This window comes from Pseudopipra pipra, chromosome 4 (assembly GCF_036250125.1).
Source record: "Pseudopipra pipra isolate bDixPip1 chromosome 4, bDixPip1.hap1, whole genome shotgun sequence".
NCBI classification, from domain to species: Eukaryota; Metazoa; Chordata; class Aves; order Passeriformes; family Pipridae; genus Pseudopipra; species Pseudopipra pipra.
The window spans coordinates 28,054,563-28,080,983 of NC_087552.1; the positions used below are offsets into that span (position 1 = coordinate 28,054,563).

The window sequence follows — 26,421 nt, forward strand, 5'->3', positions numbered from 1 at the left end:
TTCAGTTAGTAATTGTGACAGAAATTATTCTTATTAGTAGTCAGCTTACAATTGCTGTGACAGTAGTCTTGTCTCCAAAAAAGTTAAACAACGCCTGGGAAAAGGCCCTGTTCATAACTGACATTATTAACAGCAGCAAAAATAAATTGTTCTCTTGTCTTTTAATTGAAACATTGTAGCAGAGACATTTGGCAATGAATAAACAGAGCTCATTACAGAGCTGGAAAAAGGTTGTAGGTAGAATGTTTTAACCCTGTTTAATGCATCACACTGAAAGAACAGTGGAGTATAGAAGGGTGAATTCCATATCTTTCATGAATGTCATGTCTGAGTTGACTGTTGGAAGGAGGGACTAATATATCAAATTTTTTTTCTGAAGTATAACACTGTATATTTATTACAAATGGCAGTTATTAACCAGTGGGAATTGTGGTTAAGTCTATCCACATGTTTCTTAGTAAATTGCTTTTATTGCATACTGTATACTTTGCATTTTTCTAAGTATTCCCTTTTCCCACTTCCCTTTCTAATGATTAATCAATTTTACCATTTCTTTGAATATGATTTTTAAACATTCTTTTATTTATTTTTTTTTTTTACTTTGTAGCTTCGTCCTCCTCAGCCTGCGGTATATTTATTTGTTTTAGATGTGTCACATAATGCAGTGGAGGCTGGATATTTGACAATAGTCTGCCAGTCATTGCTGGAAAACCTAGACAAGTAAGAGTATAAACAATTTTTTCAAATCAGCTGACATGTTGTTATGAACAATAGTAATTTACAATTTTGAAAAAAACTTGCATATAGTGTCTAAACATCCTGTCCCCAAAGAGCAGAAGTTCAGTTGCCTGGAATTCTGAAATGCAGCTTACATCTCTAAAAAAACAAAACCAACCAAAGAACCCAAACCACCAAAAAACCAAAAAAAACCCAGCTGCTGAAGCAATTTACATGGTGAGGGCTGTCTTCCCTGAATGTGATTAAAGGTGTATCTGCATATAATTTACTTACTTATCTGTAAAAAATATTTAGCTGTAACTTCTAGCAACATGTTAATTGTACAAAGATCTATGCACTGCAGTGTTCCCCTCTGCCAAGAGCAACAAAAATGAACTAAATTACAGAGATTAAGTTGTCCAGTTCTTGTGCTGAAATAGCTAAGGTGCTGCATGCTGGATCCACCTAGATCTACCTGTGCTTTCTAGATAGATAGAGCTATCTATCTCTTCACATTTTTGCACTGGGACAGCATGCATGGGATTGTTGCTGGTGCTTTTTTAGTGAGGGCTAATAAGCTTCACTGTGTTCATGTCTTTTGACAACTAATCCTGTGAAGGCTCGAAAATTCCTTTCTACAAATTTTTCTTGGGGAACTTGATTTTAATTTCTCATGAAGAAACCAATATGTACAATAAAATTCTTTCATTTATTAGTTTAGTCCTTCTTTGTTCAGTTTTTTATGGGTATTTTGTTAACAGATCTCAGAAACACGCAAAGTCTATAGGAAAATCATACATCCAGTTCATTTATATACCTAGGTGGTAACAACAGTAGTTGCCTTTTTTGTTTTTGGTCACTGTCATGGTTTTCAGCACTTGCTGATGTTTTATATTCTATTTGAGAAGTTACTTTTAGTTTTTAATTTTATATTTTTAATGCCATTTACTGAAATATGGTCCCCATGAGCAATAAGTAAGTTGCATTGTAGAGACATTGGATTTTGGTTTAGAGTTGTAAGTATTCTGTAACTACATTAGTAAATGGATTTTTTGAATTATGAAAGAGCAGAATGCACTGTTTTCTGTTGAAGAACTGCCTTCTTTCATGTATCAGTATAATGTTTAAATGAACCTATTAGGTTCTCTCTTGGAGCAAAATATCAATATATTAGTGAGTGCTCATCTATAATATTGGTCTTGTAAACCATGCCATTATCTCAGCTTTTCAGAAAATACTGAGAGAATATTGCTTGTATTCATGTTTCAGATCTCCTTTCTTATGTTCTCCCTTCACTCCTGTACACTAGAGCTGAGTTTCTGCTAACATCAGCAGGAGCTCTGAGTATGTATATGTATTGAGAGAGAGATTTAGGGCTTAATAGTTTATTTTTCAATGCTTCAGGCTGCCTGGAGACTCAAGAACAAGAATAGGGTTCATAACGTTTGACAGCACTGTTCAGTTTTACAACTTGCAAGAAGGTTTATCTCAGCCTCAGATGCTGATTGTCTCAGATATTGATGGTAAGTAAAAAGAAAATGGAAGCTGAATTTTTGAGAATCTATTATTTATTTTTCCCAGAGGAAAGATTAGAATCTCTCAACTATTCTGGTGTTAGGTCAATGTTATTGAATGTATAGTGAATATATTTTTGAAAAGTAGTCTTACACTAACTATAGAGTAGGTGATGTTTAAAATGTGAAATTCAAAACTTAATTTTGCTTTGAATAAGACAAGCTTTGTATAGACCGTGTTTTTCTCTCTAACACACCTATCAGAAAATTAGACTATTTCATGGTATGAATAGCAGTGGGCAATGAAATGTTTTGTTCTATTTTAATGTTATTTTTTTCTTTAATGTTATTTTCCATTCTCCCTGCAGATATTTTCCTGCCTACACCAGATAGTTTACTTGTGAATCTCCATGAAAGCAAAGAGGTATGATTGCTTAAAATATATAATTAAATTTAAAGAGTAAATATTCAAATTAGATGTTCCTGTTAAACTTTGAATTCAAACTTACCTTCATAATATGTAGTTCCAATGCTAATTTTTAATTATACAAATATTACATGTAGTTTGGTACATCATAACTTCTAAATTTATGCCTTTATTTTCCTTAATGTGTTAAAACTAAACTGAAATATTTGGTACAGATTGTGTCACTTCAGTTATGGTAGTAGAGCTTTTTAGAAACAGCAGAAAATCTCAAGCTTGTAAAGTCTCATAAAACACCTTTCAATCTGTTCTGCAGCTGATAAAAGACCTATTGAATGCATTACCAAATATGTTCACTAATACAAGAGAAACACACAGTGCATTGGGCCCTGCTCTTCAGGCTGCATTTAAACTGATGTCTCCAACGGGTGGTCGGATATCTGTCTTTCAAACTCAGTTACCATCCTTGGGAGCGGGGCTTTTGCATTCCAGAGAAGATCCCAATCAAAGGTCAAGCACAAAGGTAAAAAACTTCCTTTAAAATTCATTTCATGAGACTAAGTATTGGCCATGTCTTTCTGACTTGTGTAGTTCTGCAGATCAATGCTTGCTTTTTGTTTATAGCAGTTCACTAACTTAAATTATGTTTATACATTTAAGATCACACAAGTATGTGTGGTGTTACTTGTTTCAAAGTGCATGAGCTGTCTTTTGGACCTTTGGTTCATGTTTTCCTTGGCAAGCAAAAGAAGCTGCAAATATTTCTAACTTGGTTAATATCAACCTGAGTTTTTGATCAGTGTGGATATTTAAATTGTAGACCTAAAACATAGTTTCTTGTTATTTTTATGGCCTTGTAGTTCACAGCATCCAATAAGTGGTACACAGTTGCATGAATGTTTATTTGTATGAACGTGTAAACTTCTCGAAAGTAGGATCATAACTGCTTGTAAACGCAAACTTAAATAATACGGAACATAAGGAAAATAGTTTCTGAAGGTGGGAATGCCTGTAAGTTACTGTTTAAAGGAAACTTCCTTATGATACTTTGCTGCTGACTAGCATGTCTTTTGTTCCATGAACTCTTAAAAAGCACGATTGTTGCCTTAACTCTTCCCTGTATAATTTATTCACTAAAGGTGGTCCAGCATCTTGGTCCAGCAACGGACTTTTATAAGAAGTTGGCACTGGACTGTTCAGGCCAGCAGACTGCTGTGGATTTGTTTCTCTTAAGTTCACAATATTCTGATCTAGCTTCTCTGGGTAAGGAGTACCTCATTCCCTCTTTCTGCACTGTTGTCTTAACTTTAGAAGCATAGGTTGCTTCAGGAATTTTTAAATCATGTAAATATTTTTGCACTTTCGGAATTGCAGCTCATGCTGCAATGGAATTGACTTTGAAGTTGATAGCAGTAAAGAACAGAAATATTGTATTGGTGGTATCAGACAACTTATTTTAGGATTTCATAGTTTTAAATGAGAATGTTCTCTCCTGCTCAAGAACAGGAAACAGCCAGATGGCAAGGAATAAATAAAGTTTAATTATAGGGGTTGGACAGAGTTTTCATCTTTTGATATTAATCCAAGATTTGTGCACACACTTAATTTTGCCTCCACACCATTGAATTTTTTTGCAGGCACTTCAGTCTTAGCTGCCAAAGGAGGCGTTTGTTGAGCTCAGTGTGTAATTAGGTCATTGTGTATTGAGGTGGCTCGTGACTGTCTTCAGTGACCTGAGGCTGGACCAGTTCTCATTGTCTTATAGGTGTGGGTCATATGAAGAAAAAGATGAATAGATGTGATTTCTGGAAGGCTGGACACAATTTTTGTGTCCTGACTTCATGTTACAATTTTACCTCTTGACCATATCTTTTCTTCCTTCACAGCTTGCATGTCCAAGTATTCTGCTGGATGCATCTATTACTATCCATCTTTCCATCGTACCCATAATCCTGCTCAGGCCGAAAAGTTGCAAAAAGACCTGAAAAGATACCTTACAAGAAAGATTGGATTTGAAGCAGTTATGCGCATAAGATGTACAAAAGGTATGTCTTAAATACATGGAAAAGTTGGTGTAAGTGTGTTAATGATCATTTTGAATGTGCTTAAGTCTTGAGCAACATTAAAGTTCATGTTATTTCTCTTTCTCTGAAGAGTAAGGTAGTTGCTTTTTCTCTATGTAAGTTACATTAGCTTTTGGCATTTGTTGCTTTGCTCTTTAGTTGATGGCACGATCTTGCTTTGAATTGACGTGTAGTGTAAGGGCATCAATTTGGAGCGTTCAGAATCGAACATGCACTCTACAGGATCGTGCTGAAATGTCTAATGATTCATGTAATTGATTTTGCATGATAGAATTTTTACTGTTTTCTTAAACCTAGCTTGAGGGCTGTGGATTTTAGTTATTGATAAGAGTTTTCCATGCTGTTTTAAACTCATTCTGAGTTATTTAATCTGCTTCTAGGTCTTTCAATACACACTTTTCATGGGAACTTTTTTGTACGATCTACTGATTTGTTGTCCCTTGCTAATGTCAATCCTGATGCTGGATTTGCAGTACAGATGTCCATTGAAGAAAGTCTGACTGACACATCATTGGTTTGTTTTCAAACAGCTCTTTTGTATACTTCCAGCAAAGGTAAATAAATTCAAATTAATTGGCCAGTGGGCTTTTTCTATAATATAATGTTTGTATAGTTGGTTCCACAGCCTTCTGCTATTCACTATACCCTAAGAGAATCTTTTCAAGGCTAGTGAGCCTACTTGGCAATTAATCACATAATGGGAATCCTTATAAAATCTATTTTGATGGGATAATGTGATTAATCTCCATCTTACATCTGATTCAGCAAGAATCCTTTACTTACAAGTGATACCATTGTTACAAGCAGTAACATGTTGGCCGGCACTTTGTCCAAATTCACAGACTTACGATGAATTGGAATGAGTTGCTACTACATTGGGTGGGCATTAAAGAATAGCAGCTAATTTCTATAGTGGAAGATGCCACAAAATTTTGAGATGGAAATCCATGTACTTCATTTGTAGGATCAAGACACTGTGGATGTTGTAAGTCAACTTGTGCTGCTTTAGAGCAGAATTTGAACAGGTTGAGACAGGAATGAGAGACAATGTTAAATCAATTTCCTGACTGGTATGTTTTTATAAAATGGGTGCATCTTAGATGAGAGGAGATATGCAGTAAAGACTGAATTTGTATACTTCTAGCAGGAGATAATTCACGATGATTTACTCTGATTTCTCTTAGGTGAACGTCGCATTCGAGTGCACACACTTTGCTTGCCCGTAGTAAGTTCATTGGCTGATGTATATGCAGGAGCAGATGTACAAGCAGTTGTCTGCCTCTTAGCCAACATGGGTGAGTACAGACCAAGAAGATTCAAGTATTTCTTTGTATGTTCTTAATTTTGCCAGCTATTTAAATGAAATAGTAAATGAAGCCTGGGTATTAAACTGGAGCACACTGAAGCCTGAGAATGCAAAAGATGACAAAATCAAAGTTATATCAAAACTATGAACCGAAATATTCCTTCTTCTGAATACTTGGTTGACCTTAATCTTTTAAAAGGAGCCTTACGTTCATTAGAGTTTATTAAAGAACAAAGAATACTTGGATCAAAACTCTCATTTTTGTATCATCATAATTGTTATCTCAAACTTAAGCATTCTAGGATTACTTAAGAGACAGTGCTTCAGTTTAGTGAGTTGCTGGAGACTTCTGGCAACAGTGTATCCAAATACTAGTTTTGTGTCCTTCTATTCTTTTGTTGCTGGGTTGAGGATTCTTACTTGTCCCAACTTGCGGGTCATAAGCAGATGTTTCATAGACTGATCTCTGACACCGAATGTGTGTGAGACTGTGCAGCATTTTAGTATAAGCTATGTTGTAAATTAGTAGTGAAATCAATTAGAAGAAATAAATAGTACTTCTACATCTTTTGAGGCTGGAACTAGATGATCTGTAAGGTCCCTTCCAACCCAAACAGTTCTGTGATCTCCTCTTAAATACGCATTCAGTCCAGCAGGTGGCTTCCTCCAATCAAAGAATTTGCAGCCCTTGCTCAGCAGAGAAAAGTGAAGCTGCATTTACACTTATCACAATTATGCCACTGAAATAATGGAGAAAATAACAGGAAATTTCTTGGGGGGGTGGTGGAAATCAAAATTGATTGCTGCAAATCTTATCTTGGAGGTTGGGCAGCAGAATTTCAGCAATAGCTAAGTTATTTGTATAAGGTTTAAAACAGGATTTATATTTAGACTTAACTGTATATGACAGCTTTAAAAATTTCTTTCAATTCTCCAAGACTAATAACTATGGAGCTGAAATTAGCCACACTGTATTTTTAAGAATTGTGAAAGTGAGTTCCAGTATGGACAGTCATCTGATTTGCTCCTAAAAAATTAGGACCTCAGGTGTGGTTTGGTTTTTTTTGTTGTTTTTTTTTTTTTGTCTTTAAAGCATAACCCGGAAGCTCAACTAATATTTTCAAAATTCAAGGGAATGAATGAGGCCATCTCTAATAACTTCTTCTGTCCTTCTACCCCAAACAGCTGTGGATCGCTCAGTTTCATCGAGCCTTGCAGATGCAAGAGATGCCTTAGTTAATGCCGTGGTAGACTCCTTGGCAGCATACATGTCAACTGCCTCAAATCTGCAGCAGTCCATGCTGATAGCACCAAATTCCCTCAAGCTGTTTCCACTCTATATTTTGGCTCTTCTCAAACAGGTATGTATAATCCAGTGGATTAATGTTTGATATTTAATTCTTTGTTCCATTTGAGGAATTCTTCTGTTCTAGGTCAAGCAATTTCTGCACTTTTCTAAAATTAATGAAAATTGTGTTGTTATCTTTATGCTTACAGGACTTTCATGTAGAAGATGACTATATTAGCTTATTTTAAATTACTGGTGTCTGAACCATTTATTAGTTTATTTGATTTTGATTTTTTTATGTTTTGTTTTATATTGTTTTACAGTGAAAATAAGGATATCTGTACTGTTACAGTTAGCATTTCTCAGATTTTTGGCAGCTTATTGGTGTAGATTGGTGAAAACTGCTTATTAGTACTTGTTCAACTTTATTTTATGGAGGAAAAGTTAAATATTTTTCAATACATATACTTTGTACTTTAAAGTTCCAAAAAGAAAAACTAGTTTCCATGGAGATAAAGTGAAATTTATTACAGAAACTCAAGTGATATAGTTTAAAGGTCACATAGAACTAGTTACTACTTTTTTTTGTGTGTGATATCCTTGGATTACCAAACATCATACATAAAAAGAATTTACTGCAGGGTTTTGTTATGAATAAATCTCACAGCTTAAAGATTTTCATGTCTGAGAGTTGTTTGTTCTCTTATGATGAATAAACCTTTATGCAAGTTTGGTAAGTGATGTAATAATAATCACTTATTTTCTTTGGCTTAGTGATTACTTCAGCCTCTGATACACTGATTATGATCTTTTGGTACTTGCATAAGTAATGTAGTTAATGATGGGTAAAAACCAGACCATTTATTATAAAGAAGATCCATGTAAAAGACAGAAATAAGAGTGGCTGAGAAAACAAGTTGTTTAGGGGTTGGTTTTGGGGGGGTTTTTTTTTGTTATCTTTTTTAACCCAAACCAAAGTACTTGTGGCAACCAAGGAGGACTTATGTACTTAGCTTTGCTGTAGAAGTGAATATGAAATTTGATTATAGGAATATTCTACATTGAGTCAGAACATAATGTTTACTTCATTGTGTTGCTTCTCACAGCAATCATTTAACAATTGCTTTTAAAGGGAATCTGAAGAATTCAGTAGGAAGGAGTTACAAAACAAATTTTATCCTATGAGAGCCTAGTTTTCACTATAAAACATGAAAGTATATTTCCCTTCCAAAGTTTTCCCTTAACAATGAATTCTTACTACTGTAAAATCAGAGTTAATCTTATGCACATAAGTGTCTTGCTTGGACTCTGCTCGTCTCATATCTTTCCATAATATCTTGCATTGGTGAGTTTCAGAGGGCAGTAGCATTTGTCAAGAGTGAAAATGAGAAATGCTGGCTTAATTTCATGCAAATTTTAGACAAATTGAGGGGGAAATTTAATCTCCTTTATCAGTAAGGAGGGAGAATGGATTACGTTTTAAACTTATTCAAGCTCTATGATTCAGATTCTGATCTATCTCACTAAGATACATTTCTGTACAAAAGCTTTGCCATCTTTGCTTGAAGCTTTCAAAATTCTGAAATGCACTGTTTAGATGTGACATAAAATACAGGGTTTATTTGAGTAGCAACACTGTTCTCTTACAGAAAGCATTCAGGACAGGCACGAGCACTCGCTTGGATGATCGTGTATATGCAATGTGCCAGATGAAGAGCCAGCCTCTTGTTCATTTGATGAAAATGATACATCCCAACTTGTACAGAATAGACAAGTTGACTGATGAGGTAATGTATGAAGCCTGTTTGTAGCATTTTCTAGTTTTAGTGGCCTGTTAAACCGAATGGTGTGCTGCAATAATTTAAGTTGTTATTATAATATAAGTGGAGAATTTACCATAAACTATAAAAAATCAAGAAAAATATTTGTTTTCAAGTTTTGAGTTGCAAGTACAGTAGTGTGTTATGAGCAAAACTGTGGTTTTCCTTCATCTTGTTTCACTGACCACAATAATTCCATGTTTTTCTATTATACAAAGAAAGCAGAGAAGATTATGCATTGGAAACACCTTCAGTATGCTTTTGTGTTTTACACCTGTCTGGGGGAAATGGGTGAAGTAGATCTGGTGGATGAATCTAGGTTTCATATACTGAAATCAGATAAAGTTGCCTGCAATAACAACAGTGGTTTCTCAGACTGAAGTGGATAAAACAGAATTGTACTTCTCGCTGGTCATGATCAGACTGAGAAGGTATTTCACGTATGAAACCAGATTTTATTAATTCAGCTTTTACAGAGGTAGCCTAGGAAATGAATGCACTTTTTTAATAGTAAGAAGTAAGACGAGATTTTATTTGAGGTCAAAGTTGGTTATAATTGCAAAAATAAGGGATTTTTTTAGGTAAGTTTTTATGAGTTTGTAGTTGCTAGCTTTGGAAAAGTATGTGTGGAAGTTTGGTTTTAAGTGTTATACAATAAATTGAGTTGTTTCTCTGGCAGTGGTATTGTTCAGCACAGCCTCTGACCTATTTGTAGTCTCGGAGTTTCTTTTGAGGTATTTCATAAACTCAAATAGGTGAGTCTAAACTCAGTGCTCTTCAAAGGAATTGATTAGTTAGTCTTTTTATACTCCACCCTTCCAAGCATTTGAGAAGCCAACTTCAACTAACCTTGTTAAGTTTTTTTTGAGGCACTTAGATTCAAATGCTGTATTGTGTGCATGTCCTGTAAAGAACCACCAGTGTCTTTAGCAGATCCTGTTTTATTAGCAGAGGCTTTCAGATCAGTTATTTTTAGTACTATAATACAAATAATAGGGCTTGTTTCACCTATTGAAATTAATTGACAAAACGCATTTTAAATCAAATAACAGAGTGCTAATCTGTCAGTATGACTTCAGTTTAAAGTATTGGTGACAGAGGCTGCTCTTAAATTTCTTGTTTCTCTAGAATATTATATATATTACAGAATTATTTTTTAATGTTTTTGCTTGTTTTCCTTCCTCTTAACACTTGATTCTTGAGACCATTGAGTAAAGCCCAGAACTTGCCCAAGTGGAATTCAGTAGCTTGATTTTCATAATTATGCATAAATCCCCCAAAACGTCTAATCTATGGCATTACAGTATGAAATTTTTAAATAGGGATTTTAGTTTATTTAATAATCTTTTACTACAGGGAGATGTACTTAGTCTGTGGACTGTTTTTCCCTACATTATTTGTAGAGTGCTTCACAGGTTCTTAAGATACCCATCCTATTTTTGTATTGGAGGGGGAAGCAGCTTTAATCTGAAAATACTGGGGATTTGGGTTGGGGGAGGGTATTTTTTAATAATGTCAGTGCTGACAGCCAGATTGTTTAATCAGATCAGTCATAGTGCTCTGTGGAGGAACCTGTGGATCACTTCAAGCAGGATGTTAAATCAAGGAACTTGCTGTCAATTGAATGCAGTAAAATAGTGAACCCTTATAGGAAGTACCATTTGCTGTTGTTCAGCTCTTGCAGCATTTCTAGTAAAGTTGAATGCAATGAAAAGAATCAGTTGGAGGTTGTTGACACTCAAGTGTCAACAATAGAATTCTTTTAAAATATTGACATTTGTAGCATCAGAAATGTTATATAAGCAACTTAAATGAACTTCCATTATTATTTTTTAGGTAATAAAGTAGGCTTTAGAACTGCTTGGTGTACATAATCATTTTAGGATTAACATGGTATTTTGTTACATGAGAATCCTCAAAATTTTACTAGAGATTAACAGTGGTTTTCCTGTTTTGTTTTACCTGGTTAAAGGTAAAATTCTAGTGTTATTGAGTATTGGTTTTTGTTACAGAGTACAATACATGTAAATGACAGAGTTGTTCCTCAGCCACCTCTTCAGAAGTTGTCTGCAGAGAAGTTGACAAGAGAAGGAGCTTTTCTTATGGATTGTGGCTCAGTAAGTTAAAAAAGTTACAAGTTTTACACACTTTTTTTTTTTTAAGAAAAAAAGAGGCAATGCACACACTCTTTATTAAAAGCAGTCAACTCTCAATAATAACAGCGTAGTGAATCAGCACTCCAGGTAACCTGACAGTAATCTGTGTTTCAATGAAAGGCTTTCATATTTTGATCCAAGGAGTATCTTTGAGGCTTCAGAGGCTGATTTGTTTTTTTCATGATAGACTGGTCAGAATATATCAAGAGTTCACATCAAGGTGGTTTTTCTGGAATTAATGTATTTTTATTTTCCAAAATCTCTTTTATGGTTATTAAAATGTATATACTACAGTCTTTAATAAAACACTTTTCACTGATGCAGAAACCTTCCCAGCTACACACAAATAAAGTAGTTTTATGCAAAAGTGAGGGAATTGTGGAAAGTGAACAAAATCTGTAGATACATTTTAAGGCATCCGTAGAAATTACACTAAAACATACTTAATTGGATAAAGCATTATGCTACTCAAATGACAATCTAGAAAGTGCTTGAAAACTTTTATGAGTTCAAGGCTGTGTGTGAATGTCAAACTAACATCTATCTTCAGATGTCTGAAATAATTACTATAAGATGTTTTGGTAATTGATGCTTTACTATGACTTGTTTAGATTGGGAAGTCAGTGTTTGACAGAATTTGAGGGGGTAACATGGGAAGTTATTGCATTAACTGTTCTATTATAGATGTATCCTGCATCCTCATTCTTTCAGTATTTGCATTCTACCTATATTTTTTTTATGTTTAATGATCTATTTTAAAAATTACCAATGTACTAATAAGTAAATGTGCAAATAACGAATATAGACATGTATACATGAAGTGCAACTAGAGTGCTCAAGTGATTCATTTGCATGAAAGTTATTATTCTGGTATTATTCCTATTACATGACCACTTGCCTCTAAAATGTATGCATGGCCTTTACTAAAACTGATTCTGATATCTTACAGATTTTTTACATTTGGATTGGAAAAAACTGTGATAACAGCTTCATAAAAGATGTCCTTGGATACCCAAACTATGCATCAGTTCCACAGAAAATGGTAGGCATTTGAGTTGAGCTGTATAGTGCTTCCGCTTGGAATTTATATTTAATCTCTTTATTTCTGCACTTTCAGTTTTTAATTACGTAACTGTGAATTAGGGGGTTTTTTTATTGAGTACCTTCTAACTTATCAACTTCATAGGAGCCAAATAGAAGTTGTCAGATGTTTTTAAGGAAAGAATGTAAACATTTTAAGTTTGGTATTCGTGAAATTCCAGAGTTGCTTTATACATTACTCCTTTTATATTTTATGGAAATGCATGTGCATTCACAAGAATAGGAAGGAATTTCACAGAATGAATACAAAAATTATCTATTCAGATGTGTTAATGGTTAATATTAGTTACTTTATTGATACCATGGTTTTCAGAAGCCTCGTGTTCTCTGAATCTGGTGTCAGATACCAAATCTATGGTATGACACGATAGGCCTGTAAGAAAGGGTAAGAGTTAAGTTTTGCTCAGCTTCCAAGCCTTGAGTTAATGTTAAAAAATGCTTTTAGCTATTAGAACATCAAAGACCCTTGGATGTGCTTTTTGGTGGAGGGGTTTTTATGTTATAACCTATAGTCTAGTGTGTGAAACAGAGCAGCAAATAAAGAGAAGTCTCCTCTTCCATGAGAAGTGATTCCAAAATGTCAACAGTTGGCAGGTAAGGAAGGATTCTTTTAAGACACTCTAGAAAAGTTCAGAATCAAATGGTTATATTCACATAGTACCAAAAATGTGTTAGTTTAGAAACACAGGAAGATATTTTCTGCTTATAAAGCTTCCATAGTATCAAGGGGTGAAGTGACAAGTGGTAATTATAAGAACAGGTTAAGAGTGGTAAACTAGAAACTACTGTAGAATTGGACTACTTATTTAGAGTTTTGTATTTTGCGTGTATTGGCAATTTAAAACTGGCTCCTCTGGTGGTGGGAAGTATTAGTTAATAGAGTTTTCAGGAAGAACTTAGATAGGAGAAGGAGGATAATTATTTTCTCAAGGTTATATAGCATCTTTTATACTGAAAGTGAGACAAAAACTAACATAAAGTTATCTTTGTTTTTAAATTATGTCCTCCATTCTACAAAGGTAGCAATGGAACTACTTTAATTCTGAAGTAAAGTCTTTTATGTCATACTGATTGTCTTATATTGACTGAAGAGTTGGTTTTAATTCTATTTTTTCACCTTATTCTCCAACCAAATAGTCCAGTATAATCTTTGCAATTCAGAAATTTACTTGCAATTCAGACTTCACTTCTTGTTTTGCTCATCTTTCCAGTGATGTATAGTACAACATGTAGGAACTTGATTGCCAGGGGAAGATAAAGGCAAGAAGACTGCAAAGCAGCATTTTGAAAAGATGACTTCTCAAATGAACTTGCTTTCTCAAATCTTTTGCACTTAAAATGCGGTTTAAGTTAAAGGTGTATTTAAACACTAAAGCTGAAGAAAAAAATCTGTATATATAAATCCGTGGTTGCTAGTTTCTCAATAGAAATTGTGGCTTGTGTCATGTTATGACTTTCAGGATCTATTTCTCTTAAATAGTTTTTTAAATAGTTTTGATAATAAAAGATGCTGACTTCTGTCCATTGCCTTCAACCAGACGCAGCTTCCTGAGGTAGATGCACTTTCTTCAGAAAGGACACGATCTTTTATATCTTGGCTTAGAGACAGTAGACCTTTAAGTCCAGTTCTTCAAGTAATAAAGTAAGTATTTCTGTTAGATACTAAGTTGTTATTGGCAACTTGTATTTACAGTGTCTAATTAAAACTGATGAAAAGTGCGTTTATCTGAGTATCTTTCCAGTTGATATAATGCTGTTATCTAAAACTGCTTAGTGACAAAGGTCATCTTTGAATCTAGTGCAAATTCAATTACTAATAGTTTTATTGTTAGGAATTAGTTGCATATTTTTATATTAAGAATACACTAAAGCAGTGGATATCCTTCTGATCAATGGAGTTAGCTGGGTTAATTTCTGTTACAGCTTTTATAATATGCATATAAAAAAGAAGTAAAGTAAGTAATCTGTAGATGGGTAAGTAATTGTATGTATTTGTTACTGAGCTCCATAGGACAGCAGCTGATTTATGATAGATGAGGCAAGTTTTGAAGCCTTTTCAAGACACAACTCACTTAAAGAACTTTAAATGCAATAAAATTATTATACTTGAGACTACATTTCACTTCTGGAATACTCAGTTTACTGAGCCAGAGAGGAGATCACTTTTTAGAGGTCACTTTTAGAGAGTATGATGACTTGCTTAGAGAAATAATGCTGAAATACAGGACTGAAGCTCTTCAACTGTGGCATGATGGCTGCTGCTTGAGTTGCAAGTAGTTCTGAGAGACCATAGTAAACAGGAGGAGCTTTGCTGCACACTGTACAATACCAGTACAGAGGATTCTATCTCTGATAATTTTTATTGGGACAATAATTATGGATAATATAATTATGTTTACTTTCTCTGTTCTGTTGAGATTGAGATTACATGTAACCAGAGATGTAATTTTTGCATTTTTTCATTGCCACCAGCTATATTTGTTAACTTCTGACTTCTAAAACAGAAGTATTTTTACATTTTCTTTTTTGTGTTTCTGCAAGATACTTTAAATGCTATATTTCACCTGCTTTTCTACCATTTTATACTCCTTAAAAAGATGCTGTTGTTTGATAGTGTATTGCAAACTTCAAGGTTTTTTCCTAGACTTTAGATTATTTGCAATTTTAGTATCTTTGGACTGAATGTAGATTCCAAAGGACAGTAAGAAATTTTTTAGACCTTAGGTCTCTGTTTGAATTTTGCAGTGGATTTTTTGCTCAATGTTTGATTTTGCTCAATACCTTCCTCTCTTCTTTCAGAGATGAGAACCCTGCCAAAACAGATTTTTTTCAGCATTTAATTGAGGATCGGACAGAAGCAGCTTTCTCATATTACGAGTTCTTACTTAATATTCAACAGCAGGTTTGTAAGTGACCAAGGAATAAATAGAAGAAAAATTCTGACTTCAGACAGAAGCATGGGCTGAGAGAAGCATATGGGAAGTTACAGAAGTGGATGCTTGTTCTTCACAATATACAGTGACAGCACTGTTTTGGAAGCTTTACAGCTAAAGAAGTATACATTTCCAAAAGAATTTTGCAGATTTACTTCAGTCTCAAAGTGCTAGGAGTGATGAAGCTGTTTCACTAGTAAACTTTAAAATTGGTTTGTACACGTATCCAGTTGTGCAGCAGTATGGTGCTCTGTTTATTGCAAGCTGGTGAATTTATGTAGCTATGTGGGATGATATTTCTTAACAAAATGTACAATTAGGTAAAGCCTTTTTTCTTACATTTATTATAGTAGCCCTTCCAGATCCAAATCCTTAACAGAGATGTCAAAGGGCAGTGATGTATGTTGGTTGTTTATATGAATTTCTTTTTAAGAGGAATGATTCATATTTACTAAAGACTTCAGCAAATTCCCTGTGAAAGTTGTAGAGTTTCAGTAAAGTAAATCAATTGTAGAAATAAAATATATAATGTACATAAGTATTACATTTGTAAAGAAAATGTAAAAAAATGTAACTAAAAAAAAGACTTAGCTCAGTGTGCAGAATTGTTGAGTGCTCGATGATGATGAGTTGTTTTGTCCCAGGCTAGACAATGAAGTTGACTAATAAAAACATGCTAAAAAATGTATCATTGTAGAAGGAATACAGCTGCTTCTTCTGTTAATTTTAGGCGAATTTATTTATGATTGGCTTACTAATTAACAATATTTTGCTTTATCATGTGGTTTTATATTTATGTAAGTATAACCATTTTGCAACTAAACTCTTACCGAAATGAATATTGAAGAGAACATGTTTACCACTTTATTTCACAGATCTGTGGAAGGGAGGAGAAAACACTGCATAATCTGAAATGAGCTTTTAATACAAAATTCCTAAACCCCTTCTTATGTATTATCCTCAAGAAGGCATATCTATTAACTTTGTTTTATGTTCTGTAACTACTGTAGTCTTGGTCGAGGTTTCTGTAAACTTGTATTGTCTGCCCTTTAGAGTAAGTGTGGGTAATCACTCACACTTGTTGGTTTGAATTCTGCTGTGATCTAAAGAAAAAGAAGAGGTGATGTAAAAATTAATTACCTTACATCAGTGAAAGTAAAGGCTTTAAAATGACAAAATTCAAAATGTAATCACACTTGCATACTTCAGAAACCTTCTTCTTGCTAAGGTTTTGATAACTCAACGGTTTGGGCTTTTCGATAGATTTATGTCAGATTTTTTAATTTGATTGTTGAGATGGTTTTGTTAGGTTTTTTTTTTTAGAGACACATTAGAATTAATGCATAAAGCACAATCACTTATACTTAGTATTCTGAACTTTATCTGTTTGTTTAATGAAATGTGACTACAATTAAATAATTAAGTACGAAAAAAGTAAATTATGATTAGTATGATTACATTTTAATTTAATGTAGCCTTGAAGATGCTAACGTATTTTAAGTGCTATAGCCCCTGAATCAAATAGTCAAGGAGAAAATGTACTAGCTATGGTTTGCAAATGCTTTAAAAGCTACAATAATTAAATTCCGCAAGTAGTGTTATTCTGCATGTTAGCACAAACTCATTGTTTGGAGAAGATACCTTATAAGTTATATTTGTGTGCTGTCCTTTACTAAATGTGTTTAAGTTACCCAAAGATTACAAAAGAGAAACTTTCCATTTAGTAGATCAATATTGTGTAATAAATGTCTGCGGCAATGCTGAATGTTGTCCCTAAATGAGACCTCTAGGATCTCAGTGCTTGTTTGTAGATTAATTTGCATTGGGTGAAAGCTGAAGTGTGGGGCATCTTAAAAATCATTTATATTTGCAAAGACAAGAAGGACATGTTACAGTTTAAATGCTCCATGATAGATGCTTCTGATTTGTGAGTTTGGTATTGATATCTGGGAACACCGTATGCCATGATTAATTGCAACATATTCTGTAAAATCATTTCTTAAAGCTTTATTCTTCTATGGGGTTTTGTATATAAAAATTATGAAAAGTACATCTTGAGAGCTATTTGTTCAGTAAAATTATTACACAGCACAGAGAATATAGTTTTTTTATTATTAATTTTAGAGCATACCTCCATTGTGACTGATGTTTGGTTTAAATTTTAAAAAGACAGTCTCATGGAAATATCTTGATTTTGAAACATCTCAGGATTCAGGATACTGATTTTAGTGGTTTGATCAATAGAATATCTGTAGGCATGGCAAGAGTACCTCTCTGAGGAGGGCCTGGCGGTCGTGGTGGACAACAAGCTGTCCACAGTCCAGTGTGCCCTTGTGGCCAAGAAGGCCAGCGGTATCCTGGGGTGTATTAGGAAAAGCATTGCCAGCAGGAAATGGGAAGTGATCCTGCCCCTCTACTCAGCCCTAGTGAGGCTGCATCTGCAATGCTGTGTCCAGTTCTGGGCTCCTCAGTAAAAGAGAGACATGGAGGTCCTGGAGTGGGCCTGGTGGAGAGATACAAAGATGATGAAGGGACTGGAGCATCTCTTATAACGAAAGACTGAGGGACCTGGGCCTGTTCAGCCTCGAGAAGAGATGACTGAGAGGGGACTGTGTCAATGTCTATAGGTATCTCAAGGGAGAGTGTCAGGAGGATGGAGCCAGGCTCTTCTCAGTGGTGCCAAGCAATAGGACAAGAGGCAATGGGCAAAAACTGATGTACAGGAAGTTCCACCTGAATAGGAGGAGGAACTTCTTTACGACGGGGGTGAGCACACACTGGAACAAATTGGCCAAAGAGGTTGTGGAGTCTTCCTCACTGGAGATACCCAAGAACCATCTGGATGCAATCCTGTGCAATGTGTTCTAGGATGACCCTGCTTGAGCAGGGAGGTTGGACCACATGACCACATTTGGTCCCTCCCAACCCTCAGTACTTTGTGATCTAAAAGGCAGTTTTTCTTACAATGACTTGGATCACAAGATATACATCAAAAGACTAATTCCTACCAAGGGATGTACTGTGAAGCTCAATAAGCTTATTGCCTACTGAGTAAGGTTTTGGAGAAGAGATAAGAGGTATGCTTTCATATCTGCTTAAATAAAGTGCTGAACTGTCCAAGGTAGCTCTCCAGCCATTTTAGGGATTGAACTTTTCCCAAAATGCCTTCTACACCACAAATATAAATCATGCCTATTTGCCAGGGAAGATGTCCCCCAGCCCCAGTTAAGTCAGTCTTTGGGTGATCAGTTCAAATTCTCAGTATTTTAAATATTGACACTAGGTGTCCTTTTCATGTCTTAGTTCTAAAAGCAACATCTTGTACCTCTTTTACCAACTAAGTAGTATGGAAGTTCCTGTGGGAGACATTAAGAGCCCAGAAAGCTCTTACAATATGGTAGGACACATAATGCAGCCTCCAAGAAGAGTTATTGATCTTGATTCTTTATTTTGTTCTTAAGCTTATTAGAAATAAACCCATTTATTAATCTTGCTTAACCTGGCAATGGAGAAAAGATGACCAGGTGCAAGTAATTTTGTTTGGCTTTGGTTTTCTGTACTTTTTGTCATGTACTGAAAAGATGGTTTTGTCAAAGATCACTTGTTAGTAATACTGAGAGTCAAGAGCCTTTCAGTAATTTTAAATGTGGAGTCATGTTTTTTTAAGCCAAGTAGATCTTAAGAATTTGATGCTAAAGTTACAAGGTATGGGACACAAATGGGTTAATGAGAAAATAATTGCAACCTCAGTCAGTGATTTCTGTAGTTAGAAGTATTAGCTTATGTATAAGAGTCTGGAAAGATCTCATTTTGATTTCAGTTTTGGAGTATATTTTCTCCCTGTGCTGTATTCTGATAGTGGGCAGGATATAACCCTTAAAATACCATTTTCAGTGATGGGGATTGTGGAGGTCTGAGGCTGAAAATGGCAACGAATGTGTCAGTTACTGTATAAAATTACTTGAGTGACTTCTTGCTTAAAAGCAGTTATTTGGATTTCAATGCATGTTAAATCTTTTATATGAAATTTTCTGGTAATTTGTTCTGAAAAATGGTGGAGGGATGTTTACATACACTATTGCTTCTCAAATTTTCATAATTAGAATCAGAAATATTTCTGAGTTTTAGCATACCAGGATTTTTGGTACAGTTGTGTTGGGAATTTTAAAAGGGAAATGGAGAGACTGTAATAATGTTTATTTCTTTACCTGTCAGCCTCTAGAATGAAAAAAAAGAAAACCATTTCTAGAAGTCTAGCATGTCTTTACTTAAACTGATGTTATGTAATATTCAAATGTAGGAATCTGGAAAAGTATGCTTACAACTATTGCAATGAACTGAGATTGAAGTCTCTATAGAATATTTTGGTTTTCCTCACAAGCTACTGATGATGCCTTTTCATGAAAAATCCAAAGGCATTCTACTTACTTGAGTGTAGCAAGAGAATTCTCACATGATTAGTGTTGTGTAAAAGATTATCACTAGAGCAATGAAAATTCAAATAACTACAAAATAGATCTTTCTTCAGTTTATGCCTCAGTCATGAATTCTTACTGTTTTCCACTTGCAGGGCCTTTGTGTTTTCCTTTACAATTTTGATAACTAGAAAAAAATTAAATACTCCACAGAATTTCTTCTTATTTTCCTTTGAGGGTCCTTAACAAAACTGATGGAGCTGCCCAATTAGGAGTATCAGTCATGCACAAGGTTTTAGCAGGTGCACACTACAGAAGATAAATAGAGGAGATAGCAGAACTCCTGGAAATGTTTCACAACCTGTTTTAAAAAAGCAATTTTGAAAAGGAGAATGAGTTTTAATCCTTTTTCTTGCACTTGTTCATGTTTATGATTATCTGGTTTATATTTTCTTAAAGCTACTTGCAAGGGTTTTATTTGCTTTTTCAGATGTTAAGAGGAGCCTATCCTAGAGGCATCAGCAAATATGGATCTCCAGTTACACCCTTAATCATGTTACCATTCAAAGAAAAGCGAGAATTTTACACAGGTCAGGAGTGTTGGAAGGAAGTACTGTTAGGCTAGCAATTACTATAATACTATTTTTCTTGTGTTTATTAATGTGAGTAGAAAGCCTCTGCTTGCAAGACACTGAGCCTTTGTGGGATTCTTGAGTGAAGTGATTATTGACATAAGAATCCTCAAGCATGAGAAAGAGTTGGTGATAATTAACCATCTTGGTAATCTGTTAGCCATAGGAAATACTATTCTTATATTATTTGAAAATATGTTTAAAAATAACAAAATGTTTTAATGTTAGAAAATCATTTGGGGAGGGAAAGTAACATTTAGGAAAATACTTTTTATTGTTAACAACTTCTGTAGATATGATGTTTTCAAATATTTCTACAGGCTGTAAATTTCAGCTTTTATGAATATAAAATGTTACTAAAAGTTATCTGATCACCTAATGCAGAAGCAAAGAAAAAAAGTAAAATATGTAGCAGTCATCCATAGCTAAGGAATTCTTTCTGCTCTTCTCTTTCTTTTTAGCAGCTGAATACAATGCCTTTGTTATCTGAAATAAAGCTTAGGAGAAGCCAGGACTAAAAGTAAAAGTAGAATCAGTGGTATACGTGCTGGATGTCTTCATCCAGCTTGCTGAGCATGTGCAGAGCTTCAGAAAGATTGGTGTTTTGACTGTCTATCAAGTTTAGCAATTTCTTGCAATATGGCTGTATTTCTAAGTGCCTTATATGTTTATTTAAAATAAAAAGCCATCTGAGTTTCCAAGCTTCCCCTTTTCCCTCATGGAAGCTAGTATTTCTAATTACCAAAACTATTTACATGAAAGAATAATTTATTCTTGGAGAGCGAGTGTGAAATCTTTCAGCCTTCTAAACACATTTTGAAATTTTTAAGTTCCTGGAAAAAGAGTGGAAACTGCCTCTGCAGCCATGACTCCAGCATCCCTAGCAGTGCACATGGATTGGTTCTGCAGGAGGAACGCAGCCGTTGAGGAAAGCAGCGCACAAGGGCTCTGTCAGCTGCTCCATCACCGTCATACCACAGCTGGATCATCGAGCAGAGTTGCCCATTCACCTTCTCTCACATCCTGTCTCCTTTAAGACTAACCGGTATCCGATGGTCAGGGTGAAACTTGAGAAAGCCCTAGTGTGTAAGCTGTCCTATCCCAAGTCACGTCTCTACCGTATGTATTTAGAGATCACCTTGGTATGTAAAACCCCGTCAGCATTTTTGTTAATCGGAATAAGTGAGTATTGTTGACCATATGTTGAATAATTTCTTCTAATGAAAGGTTTTGCAATCTAACTATGCAATCTGTAGAGAAAAAATTTTTTTCTTCTTTCTGAGAGATGCTGAATGCTCTGTAGCTTCTTGAGGTAGACAGAACAGGAGGTGGTAAACTGCTCTATACCCTTCTTTCTTCAGTACACTGTTATGTTCTCTCCTTAATTTACTTTCTAAGGCTTTTTCTAAGGCTTTTCTAAGTTTCTCTGTGTGTTTAAATTTATGATGGTGTTCATCTGTTCTTCCCACACCACTTGATAAGACTATACTTGAGATAAGGTGCATGGTATTGTGCAAGGTATCACAAATGGCATTGCATGAACCGATTTACATAAAGGTAAGGGTGAAGTGTGTCAAACTGTGCATAGCTATTACTAACTCTCAGATACTAGCACTGAGTTCTTAGGCAGAGGTTTCACTGAGATGCTGTCACCAGAAGGATTGTGCTGTGTTCTGAACAGTTATTGCTTCCTATCCAACAACGATGACATTCAGTTTGCATGTGCTCATATTTTAAGCCATCAGTCATGCAGAGGTGTAGTATAGGTCATTAAGGCTTCCCGAGTGAGGAAAGCCACTTTCTAAGCTTTCTTTTTAATACTGCAGGTGCCAAGCTAAAGGTTTGAGCTCAGTCTCTGACGGACTGATACAAAAGGGAAAAGAGCCTGAAAATGGCTGAAGCTCTGCCCGGCTGGTGTATCAAGGGAAGAGGGAACAGCTGAACTTTGACATCGTGCTGCTGCTCTGATGACAGATTGCCCTGCCTTGAGCAGGAGCTGGGCCTGGAATGACTCCAGAATTGAAACTCTAAACGGGAGCTCTCCACCCATATCTTTCTGTTGTGTTGGTTGTGTATTTCACTGGAGCTGTGGCTCCAGTGGCAGGTTAGGCTGATTTCCCTGCTTAGTGGTGCCCAAAGGGGAAGTTTTGCCTTGTCCCCCCACTCTCCCACCTCCTCCATTTTGTCAGCGGCAACAGTTCATGCCACTGCTTGTCCTGAGACACAGGTATTCACAACTGGACAGCCAAATAAACTCAGCAAATTTCAAAGTATGCCTGTGGCATTCACGTCTCCCTGTACAAACCATGCCTATTGTTTCAGCTGCCTGCAACGTTGTGAGTGCCCAGCACCTTGAGGGATGGGGAATATAAACTTCATTTTATCTGCCAGAAAAGATGTGAGTGATAGAGACCTAGTAACTAGCAGGACTCTGCTCTTTGGGACCCTGAGGTTGTAAGGAAGACTCTTCACTGAAAAGCTACATTGGTTTTCGTACCTGCTGCACAAAGGCCTAATGGGCTGCTAAAGTTGTATTGGGAATACTTAATATTAATTAGCATACACAAACAGTAGTCTTTGCCACAGATGCTATTCTAAGTGAATTCCTAGTGAGTTGGCCTGTTGCCACCCTGAGGTCTATTTCCACATCAAGCCGCAGCCTTTCCCTTTTAGGCCTGTTCTTTCTTCATCTGAACCTTTGGGGGAGGTGGGCTTTGAACTATATTCTATGTATCGATTTCCTGCCCAGTGCAAGCCATGTTTGTGTGTGCAATCCTAACCTGAATAATAGCTTACTGCTTAGCTGTGATTTTTTGAGGCTTTTGTGCCTATCAAGAAACAAGTGATCCTCTGTGTCATGCCTGTATTGTTTCTAAATGTGATAATTATTTTTGTAAGAATTTATGCATAAAAGAGATATTTACAAGCCAGAGGAAGCATATAAGAAAGTATAAGCAAATTTTAAGAGACACAGTAAAAAGACTTGGAAGAAGGAGGAAAAAATGTTGACCATGAATCCCTTTAATCACGACTCAGGCTTCTGCTCTACTGACTAAATACTCGAGTACAATTTAGACAGATTGGCAACTCTGTAATAAGAGTGTAATTTATGATCCTCTGCCTGGCACTAGCACTAAGCACTTCTCATTCCTTGAGTAAGAATTTATCTCTGTAATTGGAATCCAGGTATTTCCCTATAGGGTGTCATGCCTTCCAGCAATTTATCTAGAAAATCTTATGGGCATGATCCCCTGCTCTATGAAAAATACAGAGCTTTTGTTTGTGTTCTGTGTGAGTTGGTGATAGGTCTCATTTCACTCTTTCTTTACTAGAGAAGGAGGATTACTATGTTAGTACTGGCAGAGCTAATATTTTGCAATGATCTCTTCTATACTTTGAAGAGAGATTTTTTTTCCCTCTGTGCACGGGGAGGGAACATAGTTTTTCCTGGTGAAAAAGTTTGTCTTTAAATTAAGTGGCACAGTGTTGATACCATGTCCAAGAGGAGCAAAAAAACTTTATGAAAACACAGAAGTTTGGGTTTCATTCTTGTGTCTTTGGGGAAAATTCAGGCTGTTTACTAATGACTTGTAAAGGCAGTTCCTCAAGCAAGGCTTGAGATCTTAGCTCATGTTTGCTGCTGAAGGGGAGAGATTTTGCAGCAGCTTTTCATCACCAGATGCAAGATAAATCTTTCAGCATAGACATAGTTTTGAAAAGATGTATCAAATAATTTTATTCCATTCCATTTTCTATTTTGAACTGTGGTATGCAAGAGTTAAAAAACCTTTAGCTATTGGTTTTCAAGTAAGATGCATTAAAAAATTTTGTTCCAGGAGTATGCTGGAAGTAGTAGTAGGAAATCCTAGTCACTGAAGGAGGACAGCCTTAGAGGGAGAACTTCAAAATATCTGCTGTAGATTTGGTATTACTGGGGAACTTTTAAGTTTTGTCATCAAAATTTGTCTGCTCTCTCTCCCTTACCCTCCAGCTCTGGAAAGGTACCTGTGAACAAAGAAGGAAACATTAAAAGTACTGTGATGGAGGAAACAAGTCAGAGGATGAGGAAAAGGGCTCTGGCTTCCCTGTAATCACATCTGAAGTTACATTTAAGCATACTTTTTTCCTTTAGTGGTGAGAACATCATCCTACAATTGGGGTCCTGATTAAGTGTTATCGGACTCCTATAGCTGGCTAATGAAGATGATTACCCTGAAATTATACTGTGTGCCTTTCCTTTCTGAACATATTTGAAATATAATGCATGGCAGTCGTATTCCTCCCTGTGGTGAGGGTAGAGATCTCTGCGCTTGCATTTGTGTTCTTCTGACAATCCAGTTGATGAGGCATGCCTGGAGTTAGGATGCTCTTCTAGAGCTTGATATCTGGCCCTGGGAAAATGTTTTCAATTCAGAAGATTATCCATGTCCTTTTCTCCTATGTTGGAGTTTATTTTGGTTTTGGTTTTGTTTTTTTTTTACCTTGACAAAGACTTGATATGAATGCCCTGAGACTTATGAGACAGACCCTTTACCCCTTGGAAGCATTGTGACCAGAGTCCCTCTTATTCTCCCTTAGCTTCATGCTTCCCTAGAACTTCATCTGGTTTTATTTTAATAAACAGTTTTCTCTTTAGAAGATTCCCCTTAGAATATGAACTGAAACATAAGTCTCAAGTCTGTAATAATCTGCTTGTTTCCCTAGTCATTTTCTTGCTGTGCATGCATAAATCACTTCCCTTGAAGTGCTAGTTCCTATTGACAGAGCACATAGATACCAGAAGGGAAGAGATTAATTTGCATTTCATAGAACAAGAAAACTAAATCAAAGATAGTTTCAAGTTAATATAATCTGTTACCAACTACACTGTAAGCATGGCAGCGAAATGGGGGGAACAACAGGCAAAATTGGGAACTAGCAAGTCATCCTAAAAGCTTCCCCCTTGAATGCTTTGTAAGTCCAGACCCTGTTTTAGTGGTTGCACTCAAGAAACTTTGCCTTTCGCTCCTTTTTATAGCTGTTTTAATGGTATGTGTGACCATAGTGATGTTTCACAGTATTTTTTTTATGTTTACTGTGTTCAGTGGTTATGAGCAGATAAATAAAATTACAGTTTTATGTAGAAATTTTTTGTCAATGTTATTATATATGATGTTAATTTAGATGTAAACTATGTTATAGATACATTTTGAGGTATAATTTGAAAAACCCACTAAATTACAGTGAACAGTGAGTACTTACAGTGGAAACTGTAGGACACAAAACACGTTGCTTATAAAAGAAAGCAGGAGTTGCTTCATGAGATTATTGTACAGGTGTGAAAGTAAATTGTAGGACAGGTTTTTCAAAGTGTCAAAGTCATCTTTTTAAACTTGGCAGTGACTAATGTTCTCTTGGCATGAGAATGTTAGTAAAATGTTCTCTAGTTTCTCCTGCCTTTAGATAAAAATGTGAGTCGTGATTCCCAGTCCCTGCTGAAGCTAACAGCTGCAAGTTGCTGTGAGCATCAGTGCGTCTTTGCTGCTTTATCAACCTTTTAAAAGAAAGTAAAAAAAATAAATGTAGCATTGAGCAATGACGAAAACTAAACGATCTGTTTGTTTGGTACTGACACTGAGTTTTCCTCCCCAAAGAAGATAATTTTGATAAAGCCATCACTATGTGGTAGAAGTATTAAGAAAAAAAAAAAAAGAAAAAGCCTATTGCCATGACCTAGTTACCTCTGCTCAATAAAACCATAAATATTATATCTCGAATTAATATATTTAACTATTTAATCCTTATTTCACCTTTGGCAACTTTGTGGATCTTAATATAATTTACATAGTAAGGTACCTAGGTTGAGAAATTAACACTTACTTTTGCTAAAGAAAAATTGCTCCAATAAAATTTGGGTAAATAATTATGGTAAATGTTAATTGTGACTGGCACAAGTTGTTGTCTTTGGGAATCACTGCCTGTTAACACTGCAGCTGCTCTTCTTCTGCTGTTTCCTGGGATCACATTCACTTTAATAGATCACAGTGACCCC

At 35.5% G+C, this 26,421-nt stretch overlaps 1 protein-coding gene across 3 annotated transcripts in view; it reads left to right on the top strand.

Moving 5' to 3' along the window:
• Positions 1-16,031, top strand: part of SEC24B (SEC24 homolog B, COPII coat complex component) — a 43,472-nt gene extending 27,441 nt beyond the window's left edge. For all 3 annotated transcript variants that reach the window (XM_064652088.1, XM_064652086.1, XM_064652085.1), the window contains 14 exons: positions 608-720; positions 2,122-2,240; positions 2,600-2,655; positions 2,972-3,178; positions 3,795-3,918; positions 4,542-4,700; positions 5,120-5,293; positions 5,924-6,034; positions 7,231-7,406; positions 8,983-9,120; positions 11,166-11,270; positions 12,259-12,351; positions 13,949-14,052; positions 15,210-16,031. In XM_064652088.1, the coding sequence (XP_064508158.1) occupies positions 608-720; positions 2,122-2,240; positions 2,600-2,655; positions 2,972-3,178; positions 3,795-3,918; positions 4,542-4,700; positions 5,120-5,293; positions 5,924-6,034; positions 7,231-7,406; positions 8,983-9,120; positions 11,166-11,270; positions 12,259-12,351; positions 13,949-14,052; positions 15,210-15,324 (1,794 nt within the window). In that variant the 3' untranslated portion in view covers positions 15,325-16,031. The remainder of the gene's footprint in view (positions 1-607; positions 721-2,121; positions 2,241-2,599; positions 2,656-2,971; positions 3,179-3,794; positions 3,919-4,541; positions 4,701-5,119; positions 5,294-5,923; positions 6,035-7,230; positions 7,407-8,982; positions 9,121-11,165; positions 11,271-12,258; positions 12,352-13,948; positions 14,053-15,209) is intronic.
• Positions 16,032-26,421: the final 10,390 nt, after the last annotated feature.